The 17887-nt window shown below is 45.9% G+C and overlaps 1 protein-coding gene across 3 annotated transcripts in view; it reads right to left on the bottom strand.

Annotated features, from left to right (window-relative positions):
- Positions 1–17887, bottom strand: part of LOC132826430 (FYN-binding protein 1) — a 191492-nt gene that overhangs the window by 53918 nt on the left and 119687 nt on the right. For all 3 annotated transcript variants that reach the window (XM_060842351.1, XM_060842368.1, XM_060842360.1), the window contains exons 4-8: positions 13591–13682; positions 11693–11730; positions 9900–9946; positions 8532–8658; positions 819–978 (exon numbers count right to left, since the gene is read on the bottom strand). In XM_060842351.1, coding sequence (XP_060698334.1) covers positions 819–978; positions 8532–8658; positions 9900–9946; positions 11693–11730; positions 13591–13682 — 464 coding nt within the window. The remainder of the gene's footprint in view (positions 1–818; positions 979–8531; positions 8659–9899; positions 9947–11692; positions 11731–13590; positions 13683–17887) is intronic.

Genomic DNA, 17887 nt, shown 5'->3' with positions numbered 1-17887 from the left:
TAGGAGCATTTGTGGGCCATTCAGCCCCTCAAACCTGCTCCAGCATTCAACTGGATCATGGCTATTCCCCTACCTCAACGTTACTTTCCCACACAGCCTTTCAGATCTTTAATATCTGGAAAAGATCTCCAACATTAAAATAGTGAATCAATCTCTAAAATTAATTGCTTTGGTTTCAGACATGCTGAGATCCATAAACAGCACAAGACAGTATGATAGATACTGCATGTACTTTCTCGTTAATTGAAAAATATCTGTAGGACCCATAACTAACAGCAGGGGGCACTGATGGTGCACTGTCTTTCTAGTTAGCCTCCCATCTCACACCCTCAGAAAGACTAAGATTGTCCAAAAAACTCAGTTGTCCATGTCTTGACCCCCACCAAATCCAGTTCACTCATCACCCTCTATTTGATTCATTGACTTACACTGATCCCAGCTCAAGCAACATGTTGATTTCAAAATGCTTGTCCTTGACTTTGAAACCCCTTATGGAGCTTGAGCCTCCCTAACTCTCGATGTAGTCTCTTGCAACCCTACAACCCGCCACATTATCTCTGTGCCTTGAATTCCAGCTTCTTGAGTATCCATCCTTTTTAATTGCTCTACTTTTGGTGGCACTGTTGGTGAAGCTCAGTGCTAGGTTTCTCTCCCCACATTTGTCCATCCCTCTAACCTCACTTCCCTCCTTCTGGTGCCTCTTGAAGCTTATCACTTTGATCACACTTGTCTGCAACTCAGTGTCAAATCTTTATTTGATTTCCCTCCTCTGAGGTTTGTTATCTAAGTGAAAGTTGCTTCAGTATCATTGTACTTACAGGAGCCATCCAATGTCCTGGCTAACCATTTGCCTTCAGGATTGTCGGTGATGCGAATAATCTCCAGACAGTCGCCCTGTTTACACGATAGCTCGTTCTTTCCACCTCTGTAGTCCATTGTGACCTTCACGGTCTGGATGATCTCAATTGGTCCCGAGAGCTAAACAGGAAAAAAGAGTCCCTTTAGGCACCTGGTCACAGCAGCAAATTCTCACCCCGCAAGATGAGGCCAGTGGAAGAGGAGTGGCTGAAGGAAATGACTGAGATGGACTTTTCAGGGACATCACGCACAATGATGCAACTTGTCCAATCCAAACTAACCTTCCCACGGCCACCAGCTACAACAGAGTAACAGAGTACACAGCCTCTCTGCAGAGACCCAATGATGATTAATGAAATAAACTTCACAGCAATATTCACTTTTTATTACTGGATGTTTTTAATCCATTCATGCGATTTGGGCTAGCCTGCATCTACTGCCTGTCCCTAACTGTCCCTTGAGAAGGTGTGATGAACTGCCTGTTGAACTGCTGTAGCCTGTGGGATATAGGGACAACCACAGTTCTGTTAAGGAAGGAGCCCCAGATTTTGGGAGGCAATGCCTAGTGGTATTGTCAATGGGCTCTTCATCCAGAGCTACAAGCTAATGCTCTAGGGGGCATGAGTTTGAATTCCACCATGGCAGAGGGTGATAACTGAATCCAATAAAAAGTTGCACAGACTGGCAAACCAGACATCAGAAGATGGTATATAGTTGGTAGGTGATTTGAGAGGCAGGATCTACACACACTTGGAAAGACAAGGACTGGTTAGGGATAGTCAACACGGCTTTGTGCATTGGAAGTAGTGTCTCACAAACTTGATTGTATTTTTTGAAGAGGTGACCAAGAAAATAGATGAAGGCAGAGTGGTAGATGATGTTTATGTGAACTTTACATGAGCCTTTGAGAAGGTTCTGCATTGTACAATGTTTTGGAAGATTAGATCACATGGGATCCAAGGGAAGCTAGCCAGTTGGATACCAAACAGTAGGAGTCAGAGGGTGGTAGACGGTTGTTGCTCAGACTGAAGGCATGTGACCAGCAGTGTGCCACAAGGATTGGTCCACTATTGTTCATTATTTATATAAATGATTCGGCTGAGAAAGTAGGAGGCATGGGTGGAAGTTTGTGGATGACACCAAAATTGGTGATGTAGCGCAGGGTGAAGAAGGTTATATAAGAGTACAATGGGATCTTGACCAACTGGGCCAGTGGGCCTGGAATGGCAAATGAAGTTTAATTCAGATAAATGTGAGGTGTTGCATTTTGGTAAGACAAACCAGGGCAGGGGTTACACACTTAATGATGGGGCTTTTGGGAACAATGGCAACCTGGGGGTGCAGGTATGCAACTCCTTGAAAGCGATGTCACAGGTGGACGGGTGGTAAAGAAGACATTTAACATGCATTCCCTCATTGGTCAAAGCATTGAGTACAGGAGTTGGGATGTCATGTTACAGCTGAATGCCACATTTGGAGTACTGTGTGCAATTCTGGATGCCCTGCTATAGGAAGGATATTATTAAACTGGAAAAGGTGCAAAAAAGCTGTATAAGGATGCTACCAAGACTGGAAGGTTTGAATTATAAGGTGAGGTGGATGGGTTGTGACTTTTTCTCCCCCTGGAGCGTCAGAGGCTGAGGGTTTCTTTGATTCATTTATGGGACTTGGGTGTCGCTGGCTGGTCAGCATTGAAAGCTCATCCCTAGTTGCCCCTTGAAAAGGTAAGGGTGAGCTGCCTTCTTGAATCGCTGCAGTCCACTTGCTGTGGGTTGACCCACAATGCCAAAAGGGAAGGAATTCCACAATTTTGACCCAACAACTGTGAAGGAATGACAGTATATTTCCAAGTCAGAGTGGTGAGTGGTTTCGAGGGGGTGGTATTCCCATGTACCTGCTACCCTTGTCTTTTGAGATGGAGGTGGTCATGGGTTTGGAAGGTGCTGACTGATGAATTTCTGCAGTGCATCTAGGAGGTAGTACACACTGCTGCTACTGAGCATCGGGGATGTTTGTGGGTGTGGTGCCAATCAAGTGGACTGCTTTGTCCTGGATGGTGTCAAGTGCATTGGGCGTTGTTGGAGCAGCACCCATCCAGGGCAAGTAGGGAGTATTCCATCACATTCCTGACTTGTGCCTTGTAGATGGTGGACAGGATTTGGGGAGTCAGGAGATGAGTCACGTAATGTGAAAGGGCTGATTTAGGAATCTAGTGATTGCTGTTTTCAGTTAGCAAGTGGCCAATCCATGAAACAGTCTTCCCAGGTATAGTATTGCTTCATGTGAACACACCTCTTTCAGCAAATCATTCTGGGATATTGTCCATGAGTCATAATGAGTGACGAAGATAGCTTTGAAAGTACAGAGGAATTTGGCTATGAGCTCCTAACACAAGGTGTATTTCTTACTACATGTTGTAGCTAACTGTTTAGGATTGGTTGCTAAGGATTAGGCAACAACTCCTTTGCTGTTGCAACATTTGCATGGAATATAGGAGAAGGAGACTGACCTCGGTCGTTTTACAGGTTTCAGTTTCTATGTTTCAAACTACAAGGAGTGACTCTGACAGAGGTGGTGGGATATGCAGCTCAGATATCCAGGACTTTCATTTATTTGTGAAACGCATCCCCTGGGCACAATTATTCACTGGCCATGCACAATCAACCCTTGTTTTATTGAAATGTTTATAAAAAAAAACACAAACACATTTCTAACATCAAGTGACGATGTACATGCAGAGCTGAGTTGGCTGATTGCTTGAATAAGTCCTCATTACTGCTCTGACAGCATTAAATATACAATTCAATAAAGGAAGTAAAACAGTGCTTCCTGTAAATGACTGTGCTCTGCCCAGAATCTCTTTTTAAACAAAGAAATGCAAATTCCAAGATGTTCATGTAAATGTCACTATTGTTGCTAGAACTTCATAAAATGAGAGGCACACTCTCAGAATCCGTAGCAGGACCTTTAGAACCAAGAGGGAGGTTGGAGTGATTGGAACCAGGTGGATCTCATCGACTATGAGGTCACCTGGTTGGAGAAAGCTCTGGCTGACTAATATAACCAGGAGATCACCTACATGTACATGATATGGGTGTTGGGGAGAAATAAAGCACTACCACTGTTTGATAGTAGAGTGCGGATTTACAAAATAATATAACCGGGAGACTTAGCACTGCCTCAGTTCAGGAAAAAAATACAGCCAAGGGATTTAGAATTTCCTCAGTTCAGGGACTGACTCTAAGCTGGCTGGCTACTTGGCAGTGTACTGCGGATGGTTTTGTTTTTGGGGATCCGACTCCTGAGTTGCCTAATCTACACAGCCAGTTTGTTATGGGTATTCCTTTTGGAGGACTGATGTTTGAACTGGCTGATGTTCACAGTCAGTTACACAGCCTGTCTGTTACTCTTTCTTCTTTTATTTTGAGAAAGGACTGTGCTGATTTTGTGGTAGGGCTTAGCCCTTGAACTCTGGTTTTTAGTGTCTGCACTTTCACTTTTGCACATTTTCACTTTTTTGATGTTTTGAACTGAGGCTGTGAGTCAACTGCACCTTTCCCGATGAACTGTTCCTCTGTGAGTAGGCCTGGGCCTCTGTGAGTGGGTCAGGGTTCTGTAGAGACTGTGTGTATTTGCTGCCTTCGGGAGTGGACTCTGCCTTTGGCTGTTGACTCTATTTTTGGTAATAGATTCTGCTTTTTTGCTGGTTTGTTTTATCATCTGCACTGTCTTGTGTGTCCCTGGGTCTGGCAGGCCTTACTGTGAGCTGGAAGGCTCATTGATCATCCCAAAAGCTGTCACCCTGTGAGCCGGAGGGTGGGTAGGCCGTCCTGTGAACCAGAAGTTGGGTAGGCTATCCCGAACGCCGGAAGGTGTGTACGCCACCCCGGTGCCAGTCGTCCTGAGAGCTGGAAGGCAGATAGGCCATTCTGAATGCTGTCATTCCGAGGAAAGAGGGGGATGGACTATCTTAGAGGTAGCTGGAAGGTGTGACAGGGCAGACCAACAGCCAGACAGTGCATAGGGGCAGGCCGAGGGCTGGAAGGTATATGGGCTGCCCTGTGGGCTGTTATCCCAGGAAGGGGGACGGGCTGTCCCAGAGGTGGCTGGAAGGTGTGTCAGGGAAGTCCAGGAGCTGGATGGTGTGTCAGGGTATGGGAATGCTGGACAGTGCATCGGAGCAGACTGAGAGCTGGAAGGCGGGTAGGCTGTCCTCAGCACTGTCACTCCGGGCAGGTACCGGGCCAGGCTGTGCTAGAAGTGGTCAGAAGGTACGGAAGGGCGGTTAGGGAAGCCGGAAGATGGGTAGGCCGTCCTGATCATCATTGTCCCGGGGTGAGAGCGGGACGAACTATCCTTGAGGTGGTTGGAAAGTGTGTCCGGGGCAGACCGAGAACTGAAAGGCAGGCAGGCCGTCCTCAACGCTGCCACCCCAGGAAGGTACCGGAGCGGCCTCCCATGTGGCTAGGAGGTGGGTGGGTGGGATGGGTGCTTTGCTGGGTTACCAGGGGTGTCTGTGATGTATGCACTGTTTTAGTGTTCTGTTTATTGGACTGTTTGTATGTGATTGTGTTCACTGTTTCCTTTTTGTTAAGATAAGGTGGGATTTGAGGCTTGTCCTCATTTCCCTGCGATCTGGTTGTACGGTGGGCTTTGGGATTTGGCTTTTTCCCTGTAAATTGCTGTTTACTCTAAACAGCTGCTTATTGTTCATTGCTAACTGTTTGTTTGTATTCAGTACAGTTTCGAAAAAAAATTTAACCAAGAGATCTCCTACACACACATGACATGGGTGCTGGGGAACCAGGAAATCGAGAATCTCCTTAGCTCCTGTGAAAAGAAATATAACCAGGAGGTTTAGAATCTCCTCAGTTCAGGAAAAATGATATAACCTGGGGATTTAGAATGTCATCAGTTCAGGGACTGACTCCAATCTGGCTGGCTATAGTCAGTGTGCTGTAGAGGAGGAAATAAAGGGTACTTGGTGATCGGTCACTGGCCTCTTTGCAGTTATTGTTGTGAGTGTGGAGTCACGTGTAGGCTAGACCAGGTATGGATGGCATATTTCCTTCCCTCAAGGGCATTAGTGAATCCAATCGGTTTTTATAACAACAGAATCATGGTTATCATTCAACTCCATCTGCCATGGTGAGTTTTAAACCCAATTCCCCAGAAAATGACTGGTCTCTGGATTAGTAGTGTCACGTTAATGCCACTAGGCCATTGGAATTTCTTCACAATGCTGTGGAATTCTATGGGCTACCATCCTGTGTCTTTTGCACATCATAACTGAATGATCCACAAAAGCCCAGCCATCAGCAACACAGCACTGGGCTGGGCTGAATGAGGTGAGAGTGGGACTTCTGTCCTTCTGCTCTTGAGAGCTCCTGATCTAATGGATCATCCAGCAGTTCTGGCAATCCCAGCTGAACCAGAACACAGGAATGGGCACTTTCAGGATGGCCACTTAGACCCACACAAAGACCATACCCAGAAAATCAGCAATGTTAGGGTGGGGACCGATGTGGGCAGGCTATGGAGGGGAGCAAGGAGGGAGGGGTGGCAGGTTTTGGAGGCTCAGTGGGAGGAACAAAGGGGAGGTGACATCAAAAGGCAAATGCTGTCCAAGTGCAAGAGCATCCCCTGCATACTGTACCCCTCGGCCTTTATAAAAATGTTTCCTCACACCCATCTGTCTGTCCATGTCAATGTTTTATATCATGGAGAGTGTCAAATAGAGGTCAATTGACTATAAAACCATAAGACAGAGGAGAAGAGATAGGCCATTCAGCCCACTGAGTCTGTCCTTCCAATTCAATGGGATCGTGGCTGATCTGATTATCCTCAACCCCACTTTCCTGCCTTTTCCTGCCTTTTCCCCTATAACTCTCGATCCCCATCCTGATTCAAAAATCTGTCTGTCTCAGCCTTGAATATCCTGAATGACCCAGCCTCGGCAGCCCCCTGTGGGAAAGAATCCCACAGATTCACTCCCCTCGGAGGGAAAACATTCTTCCTCATCTCTGTCTTCAATTATTCTGAGATGATACCCTCTGGTCCTAAAGAAATAGCCTCTCTGCATCTAGCCAGACTTGGTAACAAACTCAATTGCCCATTAATTAATTATTGAAAATGTTGAGGGGGTTGCCAATTTCAGTGCCCACCCTGCCACAGTGACTGGGTCAGGGAGTACCCTTGTATGTTAGGTCCCCTCATCTCTACCAATAACATGCCATTGTTCTATAGTTCTAGTATTGATTGAATGCCCCGTACAGAGAAGAGCATGAATTAGGCAGTGGATCATTGAGTCACAGAATCATACAGCATAGAGACAAAACCTTCAGCCCTCCATGTCTATGCTGACTAACAAGCACCAAACTACACTAATCCCATTGACCTGCACTCAGTCTACAGCCTACTGTGCCCTGGCATTTTAACTGCTCATCATGTGCTTCTTAAATGTTAAGAGAGTTACCTGCCTCCATTACCCTCTAAGGCAGCACGTTCCATATTTCTACCACCCTCTAGATGAAAGCGATCCTCTTGAGATCTCCTGTAAACCACTTACTCATCATCTTAAACTTATGCCCTCTGCTCTTAGACACATTTGCCATGGGAAGGAGATTCTCATGATCTAATCCGTCTATGTCTTTCATGATTTTGTATACCTCAATCAGATCCTCCCTCCTTAGCCTCCTGTGCTCCAGGGAAAACAAACCCAGCCTCTCCTTATATCTGAGAGTTTCCATCCCAGGCAGCATCCTGGTGAATCTGCTCTGCACCCTCTCCAGTGCCATCACAGCCCTCTGATTGTGTGGTCCCCAGAACTGCACTTAGAATTCAATCTGTGTACTAAGGTTGTAACAAGACTTTCTTGCTCCTATATACTACTTCCTGGCCAATGAAGACAAGCATCCCATACATCTTCCCCACACCGTCGACCTGTGCTGACACCTTCCAGGATCGATGAGCTTTTACACCATGGTCCCTTTGTTCCTCTGTACTCCGGAGGGACTTACCATTCGTTGTACATCTCTTATCCTCATTAGACCTCACCTTGCACCTTTCAGGATTAAATTCTATCTGCTGCTGCTCTGCCCAATTTACCAGCTGGTCAATATCAGACGATAGCCCGAGACCACCTTCCTCACTATCAATGCCACCAATGTCTGTGTCAGCTGCAAACTTATCAATTATGCCTCCTGTATTCACACACCAGTCATTAGTGTAAATAACAAACAATAAGCAACCCAGCACCAATCCCTGGGTACATCACTGGTCACAGGTTTCCTTTTACAAAGAAAGCGCCCTCCCCCATCACACTGTGCCTCCTGTTTGGATCCAGGTTTGGATCCAGTTTGCCAACTTGTTGTGGATCCCATAGGTTCTCCCCTTTTGATCCAGCCTTCCATGTGGGACCTTGTCAAAGGCTTTACTGAAGTCTGTGTAAACCGCATCAATGTACGTAGTCATTTTTTTTTACAAAATCTCAATTAATCAGTCAGGATATTCCTATAAAAAATCCTTGCTACCTAACTCTGATCAGTCCCTGTATTTCCAAGTGTTGATAAATCCTGTCCTTTAGAACTTTTTCCAAAACTTTGCTATGTATCAGTTCGCTTTTAACACTCATGAGTTCATCAGATGGTATTCACAAGGAATGAGGCTCATACCTTGAACTTTTTCCTCATTTCCTGCTCTCTCTTCTCTTTCTCTTTCTGCTCCTTTCTCTCTTGCTCTTGTCGTCGTTTCTCTTCTTTCTCTCTTTTCTTCTCTTGCTCCTTCAGTTCCTTCAGTGATCTGTGTGTACAGGGAATGGAGAGGATGCGGAAATGAATCTTGTAGCATATCGTCTGAGCTCAAGGGGTTCAAGAGAATTAATCCAAGAATGAATCAGGGACAGGAATTGGACCATAAGCCAAGGATCGGGGACCTGGTGACTGAAGCCTTTGATAATTCTTGACTCAAAGGTACAGGCTTTGCAATGTTGTCCAGGTGAGGAGAGGTGGATGACCACTTTTCTTCAGGATGACAGAGTTTAAAGCCTAAGGCTAGGTGTGTGCTGGATTTGGGCTCTGAACACTGCAACATTAAATATTACCCCAACATGAGACACAAGCGTGTTTATAATAATCTCCTTCAGTGTTAGGCCTAAGCAAGCAGTTCCAGCAAAGAAATCCAGTGGTGAATTCAAAAGCAACGCTTTCACCCAAAGAATGTGGGACTCTCTCCCTCAGGGAGCAGTAGGAGTGTATGGTGTAGATTTGATTAAGGTGAAGCTAGACAGCAGATGAGGTGAAAGGGAATAGAGGTTTGCGATGGTAGACTCACACGAAAAGATAGGAGGAGGCTGCAGTAGGGCAGAAACACTGTCACAGATGGAGCTGTGCCATATAGAATTCCAAGCAAACCTACCATTCTATAATAGACCATTCTCTCCAAAGGTAAAACAATGGGATATACAATACTAGTCTCAGTGAAAGTAATCGGTAAGCAAGTAGATTTTTGTATAAATCTGAGTGTTTCATTCATATCCTTTAGGGAAGGGGAAATATCCACTGGGTATATTCCCCTTACTGATGTTCCCCTTGGCCTTTCCCTGTTTTTGGACCTCATTCTTCCCTCTTTCCTTCTATTTTACTTCTCCCTTTCCCTCTGATCTTCCCTCACCCTGCACCTCTCTCTGATTTTTGTCAATGAGGGCAGTATTTTAACACGTTGCTGTGCCTGATCTTTATAATACTGATCCTCTAGTCCAACTGCCAGAAACTCAAATATCACCACAGCTACGAGTTAAATAGAATTTGTTAACATCAGAAGGCGAGTGCTTTAAACCGCCACACTGGTGTAAAGACTCAAAACTGCTTTGCTGCTGTTCTCAGGCTAAGGGGCTGGACATCCCAAACTAATCTGAGCCTGTACTCCAGTCCCTGGGAATTACTCAAACCGGCTCTCAGGGTAATAAAGCATGTTCAAAAAAATGTGTGCCTACATTCTAAAAGCAAATAAAACACAAAACAGTTCAAAAAACTAAATTGTACCTGTAATTGTCCAGATCTTCATACATTTCTCCATCTGAATCATCTTTCTGAAATTAAAAATATGCAGAGATTAGTGTGTATTCACTTGTCTCAACACTTGCCTGCCCTGACAGAAACGGAAGACTTGTGTATACACTTGCACACACATGCACACACGCTCTCTCACACAGTCACTTGCTCTCTCTCTCACATGCACATGCTCTCTCACACATGCACACACTCACACACAGGCAGACACTCTCTCACACACGCATACGCACACTCTTTCACACATGCACACGCACATGGTCTCTCTCACACATGCACACACTCTCACGCACATGCTCTCTCACACATGCACTTGCACAAGCACACACTCACACATGCACACACACACACACTCTCGCACACATACACATGCACACGCTCTCTCACACATGCACACGCACACACTCTCTCACACATGCACTTGCACACGCACACTCTCACACATACATCCAGACACACTCTCTCACACATGCATGTGCTCTCTCACACATACACTCGCACATGCACTCTCTCACACATGCACACGCTCTCTCACACATGCACTCGCACACACACTCACACATGCACACATGCAACACGCACACTCACTCTCTCTCCCTCTCTCCCCAGACAGACGGACTCACTTGACATACACACACACTCAAAAACACACACATTCATACAGTCACAAGCATTCACTCCACATATGTATGCACACATAATCCACACACACACGTGAACACTTGTGAGTGATTGAGTGACAGAAATGGTATGCAGAAAAATAGGAGGGGAAGAACCAGTTCAGACACAATGGGCTAAATCTGTGATTCTGGGTGTAGATGCCAGGATTCTTGATCCTATTATTGTGGTTTCCAATTCCTCTGAGTGCCTTTAAGTTTGTGAAGGGCTGCTTTTGTGTCACAAGCCCATACCTATCACCCCAGGCCTCCACTGGAGCTAGGCATGCTCTCCTTTTCCTGCATGGAACCAGGGCTGACAGGACAGACATCCATCACTCGGTGGAATCATGTGCATCCTCATTTGGTTGACAGTTCTATCTTCTCTCTGCTGTCAATTTCATGAGATTTATTTACACAAGAATGAAGGTTTTAAAGGGATTGCAGTTCCTGCTATGGTTAGAATGATACTTATTGCCTGTGGTGAAAAGGAGCTTGAAACTACAGGAATGTTACCCAGTAAATAACTTCTGTTTACATTTTTCTTAACACAAAATACTGTTGCTCAAGGTTCGTTGTTTATTTACAACATAGTGGATGAAATTTTTTAAATAGGACCATCAAATATAGGAGGAAAATTAGCCCATTCAACCCTTTCAGCTTGTTCTGCTTTTCAACGAGATTGTGTCTGATCTGATTATCCTCAACTCCACTTCCCTGCCTTTTACCCATAACCCTCGATCCCCTTCCTGATTAACAATCTGTCTCTCTCTCTCTCAGCCTTGAATATCCTGAATGATCCAGCCTCAACAGCCCCCTGTGGGAAAGAATCCCACAGATTCACTCCCTGCTGAGAGAAAAACAATCCTCCTGTAATTAATGTATTTGTTCACATGTTGCACCTTTGTCCTCTAGGGCAACACTCACTGCCTGTCCCTAGTTGCTCCTTGAGTAGTGAGGGGGGTGGGGGCGGTGGTAAGCTTCCTTCTTGAACTGCTGCAGTCCATGTGCTGTAGGGTGAGGTTGTAAGGATGAAGCATGGGGAGTGTTAGGAGTTGAGAGTGATGATGGCTGGAGAGTTGAGGGTAGTTCCGGAATCGGAAATCTTACCTCCTCAGAATTGATAGAAGATGCCGGAATCTTGCGATCTGAAATGACAAGAGTTACAGGAGAGAAATGTGACTAAATATTAAATACTACAAGCTGCTGAAACTGGGAATTCAGCAGTTTTTATTTTATTTGTTGTCTTCACCAATGAGCTTCATGGGAAATGGGACGAGGGTTGGCCCCACCCATTTGCCATTCAGCCCCAACCCAGTCAGATGCTGAGAGAAACTTCCTTTATTCAATTCTGACAGCAAGCCTCAGTCCTTCACCTACTAGCCCCTCCGTGGTGTCTTATTAATTCTCCATTCTGATCATACTGTCAGCTTTCAGACTGACAGTGCCAATGGGTACCAAACTGACAGACTGGGAGTGCCCATGCCTAACAGGGACTGGGTTGAGTGAGGGAGTGTTGAGGAGGAGATAGAGTTCCTCCTTCAACAGTGATTGAACAGAACCTTCATTCCCCACTGCTTCATCCGGCTGCTACCAGTGAACCTCTCTATTTACATACCCAATCGCTACCCCCTGCTCCGACCATTGCCATATGCCCCCAGAGGGGTGGCACGGTGGCACAGTGGTTAGCACTGCTGCCTCACAGCGCCAGAGACCTGGGTTCAATTCCTGCCTCAGGTGACTGACTGTGTGGAGTTTGCACGTTCTCCCCGTGTCTGCGTGGGTTTCCTCCGGGTGCTCCGGTTTCCTCCCACAGTCCAAAGATGTGTGGGTCAGGTGAATTGGCCATGCTAAATTGCCCGTAGTGTTAGGTGAAGGGGTAAATGTAGGGGTATGGGTGGGTTGCGCTTCGGAGGGTTGGTGTGGACTTGTTGGGCCGAAGGGCCTGTTTCCACACTGTAAGTAATCTAATCTAATGTGACACAGTTATCATCCTGACTGTGAGGCTGCCATCAGACACCACACCAACCTGGAGTTGTAACTAACTCTTACATTTACCTCTCCACGTCCTTCTATTTTGATTGAGATGGCATTGAGTTGAGGAATTTTGCCAAATTCTTCCCGGGGCAATCCCATGAAGAGTGTGGCCATGGATTGCATGAATCTACAAAATCAGTGAGCAGGGCCAATCTTACTTCAGGATATCAACAAACCAGATCGTGGTAATTAGGGAAGTGGCTTTGACGCAATGGTGAGCTCTCAGGAGCTGGAGAAAAGCATAAACCAATCACTTTTAGAATTGCAGAAACTGGCTGCAGACAGAATGACCTACATCGCTGTGAACTCCCTCCCAGACAGTGACTATTTGGATGAACAGGCCAATTCTATCGTGCTGCTAGGAGGTCATGTAACCAACCTGCATTGAGTGGCTGCTCCTGAACATGGCATGGCTGAATATTTATTTCACCAGCAAACATTGATGACGACAGTAGTGAAACATTAGCACTGTCTCTTCGTTGACTCAGTTCATTCTTAAGTTATCTTTACAGCCCAGTTTTCACACGTCTCAGTTATGTAATTAATGGTACCACCATAACTCTGAATGTTTCTAATAAGCTACATTGGTGGATTATTGAAGTTTATTGAAAGAAAATGGTGTTCAACTCATCTCCAAATAAATCAATTTGTAGAATAATCAAACAACCACCCATAGCTTATGATATGCCAATGTGACTGTCAACTGCCCACTGTTATAAGAGATTGGAAATAACTCTGTTGTGTCAAGCTGTTACCAGAGGACAAAGAATACAGCTCACTACCACAGTGTCAGAGTAATCCGAGATGGGCAAATGATGCCTACCTTTTGGGAATGGAAGAGAATTCCCCACATGTTGGCACTCAGAGCTTTTCAGTCTGTCATTTGAGGCTGGATTTGAATACAGAGCTCCCATATGTAGTTTATTTCTTCTGACACTACCTCGCTGGTTTTGGTTGGAACAAATTCTTACCTTCTGGTTTCATTGGCGGAAGAGGCGGTGGCAGCTGCCCGACACTTTGGACGTCGTCATAGTTTTCGTCCTCTTGCTGTTCTGTTGTTGGGCTGTTGACAAGAAGAAAGGTTTGCCAAGGGGAGTACAAATGGAGCATTAATCCTTCCCCTCGCCGCCTGGCTGAGCCTGGTTTACCTCTGTGCATGTAGTACTGGCTCACACATACAGGGGCAGGCAGTCAAGCTATGGTAATGTCACTGGGCTAATAATCCTCAAACCTAGGTTAATGTTCTGGGACCTTGGGTTCACATCCCACCATGGCAGGTAGTGAAATTTGAATCCCAAAGCCAATGGTAACTATGTAATCATTGTCCTTTCTTCTAAAAACCTGTCTGGTGCACTGCTGACCTTACCCAGTCTGTCCGAAATACAAATCCAAATCCACTTCTTTGAGGTTGACTCATAAGTGCCACCCAAAGAATAAGGGACAGTGAGTAAATGCTGTCCCAGCCAACAACACCCAAATCCCATGATCGATAGAATGAGAAAAGACAGATTTACAATCCATCTCAGGGTCTCCCAAGATGCTTCACAACTAACGAATGTTTGTAAAGTGTCCAGAATATGGCAGCCAGTTTGTGCACAGAAGACATTGTAATGGGGCAACACATCCATTCGAGGACAAGCCAAGCAGAGACACACACAAGAATTCCTAGGAGCATGGCATTCCAACCCGAACTCTATCACCAACACATCGATTTGGACCCCATTTACCACCCTCTGAGAAAAAGAACAGGACGTGACATCACCAAACCAAAGAAACTTAAGCACATAAATAGAAAGCAGATCATAACACCAGTACTTCACTGGAGACTTACTGATGATACCTAGTATGGTGACAAAATGTCTGAAAAATTAACCTTCCAGTTCAACGAACAAAATTATATAGGTAAAAACATCCGCCAACCTTCGCATAAACCAAATCATCCGCCGACATTTCCGCCACCTCCAAAAAGACCCCACCACCAGGGATATATTTCCCTCCCCACCCCTTTCCGCCTTCCGCAAAGACCGTTCCCTCTGTGACTACCTGGTTAGGTCTACGCCACCCTACGACCCACCCTCCCATCCTGGCACTTTCCCCTGCCACCGCAGGAACTGTAAAACCTGTGCCCACACCTCCTCCCTCACCTCTATCCAAGGCCCTAAAGGAGCCTTCCACATCCATCAAAGTTTTACCTGCACATCCACCAATATCATTTATTGTATCCGTTGCTCCCGATGCGGACTCCTCTACATTGGGGAGACTGTGCACCTCCTAGCAGAGCGCTTTAGGGAACATCTCCGGGACACCCGCACCATTCAACCACACCGCCCTGTGGCCCAACATTTCAACTCCCCCTCCCACTCTGCCGAGGACATGGAGGTCCTGGGCCTCCTTCACCGCCGCTCCCTCACCACCAGACGCCTGGAGGAAGAACGCCTCATCTTCCGCCTCAGAACACTTCAACCCCAGGGCATCAATGTGGACTTCAACAGCTTCCTCATTTCCCCTTCCCCCACCTCATCCTAGTTCCAACCTTCCAGCTCAGCACTGTCCCCATGACCTGTCCGGACTTGTCCTACCTGCCTATCTCCTTTTCCACCTATCCACTCCACCCTCTCCTCCTTGACCTATCACCTTCATCCCCTCCCCCACTCACCCATTGTACTCTATGCTACTCTCTCCCCACCCCCACCCTCCTCTAGCTTATCTCTCCACGGTTCAGGCTCACTGCCTTTATTCCTGATGAAGGGCTTTTGCCCGAAATATTGATTTCGCTGCACTTTGGATGCTGCCTGAACTGCTGTGCTCTTCCAGCACCACTGATCCAGAACAAAATTATATCCAGAACTTCAACCTGAGCTACAAATCTTCTCAAAGCGCGTTAACATTGTAGTAATTTATGGACTACATTATGATATCATAGGGAAGTGATTTCCCCATAAATCATAACCAGAATTCCAAAAATAAAAAATGTAGAGGAATTATTTGTTTTACTGCATTGAATTGAACAATAACAGGATGTGCTGTAAATATAAATTAACTTCTCCTTTCCCTCCATTCTTCAGTATCTATTGTTATCACAATCACTATCTACTCACACAGCACTTGTTTTAAAATCCGGAGACTCTGAATGGGTGCACTCATTCAACTCAGTTTGGTTTCACCTTGGGGAGCAGTTTAACTCAACATCATTGTCTGTAAACGTTCCACACTGAAGATTGGACCTTACTTCTGGTGGACACTGACCCAGTAAAGTGCTGCCTGACCTGCTGTGCTTTTCCAGCATCACACTTTTTGACTCTGACTCTTCAGCACCTGCAGTCCTCACGTTCTCCCAGTAGTGTAAAGAGACAGGAGAAAGTGAGGTCTCCAGATGTTGGAGATCAGAGCTGAAACTGTGTTGCTGGAAAAGCGCAGTAGGTCAGGCAGCATCCAAGGAACAGAAAGTTCGACGTTTTGGGCATAAGCCCTTCATCAGGAATCCTGATGAAGGGCTTATGCCCGAAACGTCGAATTTCCTGTTCCTTGGATGCTGCCTGACCTGCTGCGCTTTTCCAGCAACACATATTCAGCAAAGTAAATAGACAAACAACAGTAGGCCTCTCGGCCCTTCCAGCCTGCCCCACCATTCAATAAGATCTGATTTTACCCTCAACTTGACATTCCTGCATACCTCCCCCCACCCCCAATAATCTTTCATCCCCTGGGTCATCATAAATCTATCTCCCTGTGTCTTAAAAATATTGAAAGATCCTGCATCCATTGCCTTTTGAGGAAGGGAATTCCAAAGTCTCACAGCCCTCTGAGAGAAAAAAAATGTTTCCTCATCTCTGTTTTAAATGGGTGCTCCCTTATTTTTAAACTGTGATGCAGTTCTAGATCCTCCCACAAGAGGAAACCCGCTTTCAGCATCCACCCGATCAACTCCCCTCAGCTTCACATATGTTTCAATTCAGCCACTGCTGACTGTTCCAAACTCCAGAGGACACAGGCCCAGTCTGCCTAGCCTTTCCTCATCAGGTAGTCAGCTCATTTCAGTGACCATTTCAACAAACATGGCAATTGGATTTTACATAGAGGAGGCGGCGGTACAGTGGTACTGTTAATGTGCTAGTCACCCAGAGGCCCAGGCTAATGCTTTCGGACATGATTCGAATCCCACATGGCAAACAGTGGAATTTCAATTCTTTATAAATCTGGAGTTAAAAGTTAGCTTAATGGTAACGATAGGGCCCCTGTCAATTATCATAAAAACCCCATTTGGTTCACTAAGAAAGGAAATCAAACCTCCTTACCTGGTCTGGCCTAGGTGTGACTCTAAACTTACAGTGATGTAGCTGTAACTCTAAAATGATGCAGTGAGCCACTCTGTTGTATCAGAAAAAGATCAATAGGAAATATTGAAATCAGACATTGTGCCCAGCATTTGCCCTGGCACTGAGAGCAACAACAGCAAACTGAATTGCATAAAAACCAGCAGAATAAACAAGAATGAAGTTAGGGTGAAGTAATCCCACAGCCACATCCAGTTGTGAATGGTGGTAGACAATTAAGCAACTCTTTGGAGGAGGAGGCTCTATACATATCTTCATCCTCAATGATGGGGGAGCCCCATACATCAGGGCAAAAGGTAAGGCTGAAGCATTCACAGCAATCTTCAGTCAGAAGTGCCAAGTAGATTATCCATCTCTGCTCTTCCATTGGTCCCTAGCATTACACATATCAGTCCTTAGTCAATTCAATTCACTCCACGTGATATCAAGAAATGATTGGAGACACTGGACATTGCAAAGGCTGTGGGCCCTGACAACATTCTGGCAATAGTACTGAAGACTTGTGCTTCAGAACTTGCCGCTCCCCTCGCCAAGCTGTTCCAGTCCAGTTACATCACTGGCATCTGCCCAACAATGTGGAAAATTGCCCAGGTACGTCCTGTACACAAAAAGCAGGACAAATCCAACCCAGCCCATTCCCGCCCCATCAGTCTGCTCTCCATCCTCAGTAACGTGATGCATGGGGTCAGTAACAGTGCTGTCAATCAGCACCTGCTCAGCAATAACCTGCTCAGTGACCCCCAGTTTGGGATCCCCCAGGGTCACTCAGCTCCTGACCTCATTCCAGCCTTGGGTCAAACATGGACAAAAGAGCTGAATCCCAGAGGGGAGGGGAGAGGGACAGTCCTTGATATCAAAGCTGTATTCGACCGAGTGTGGCATCAAGGGGCCCTGACAAAACTGGAATTAATGGGTATCGGGGGCAAACTCTCCG

Source organism: Hemiscyllium ocellatum, chromosome 2 (assembly GCF_020745735.1).
Source record: "Hemiscyllium ocellatum isolate sHemOce1 chromosome 2, sHemOce1.pat.X.cur, whole genome shotgun sequence".
Taxonomy (NCBI): domain Eukaryota; kingdom Metazoa; phylum Chordata; class Chondrichthyes; order Orectolobiformes; family Hemiscylliidae; genus Hemiscyllium; species Hemiscyllium ocellatum.
Note: the sequence above shows the minus strand (reverse complement) of the source record. Positions and strands in the feature narration are given on the sequence as shown.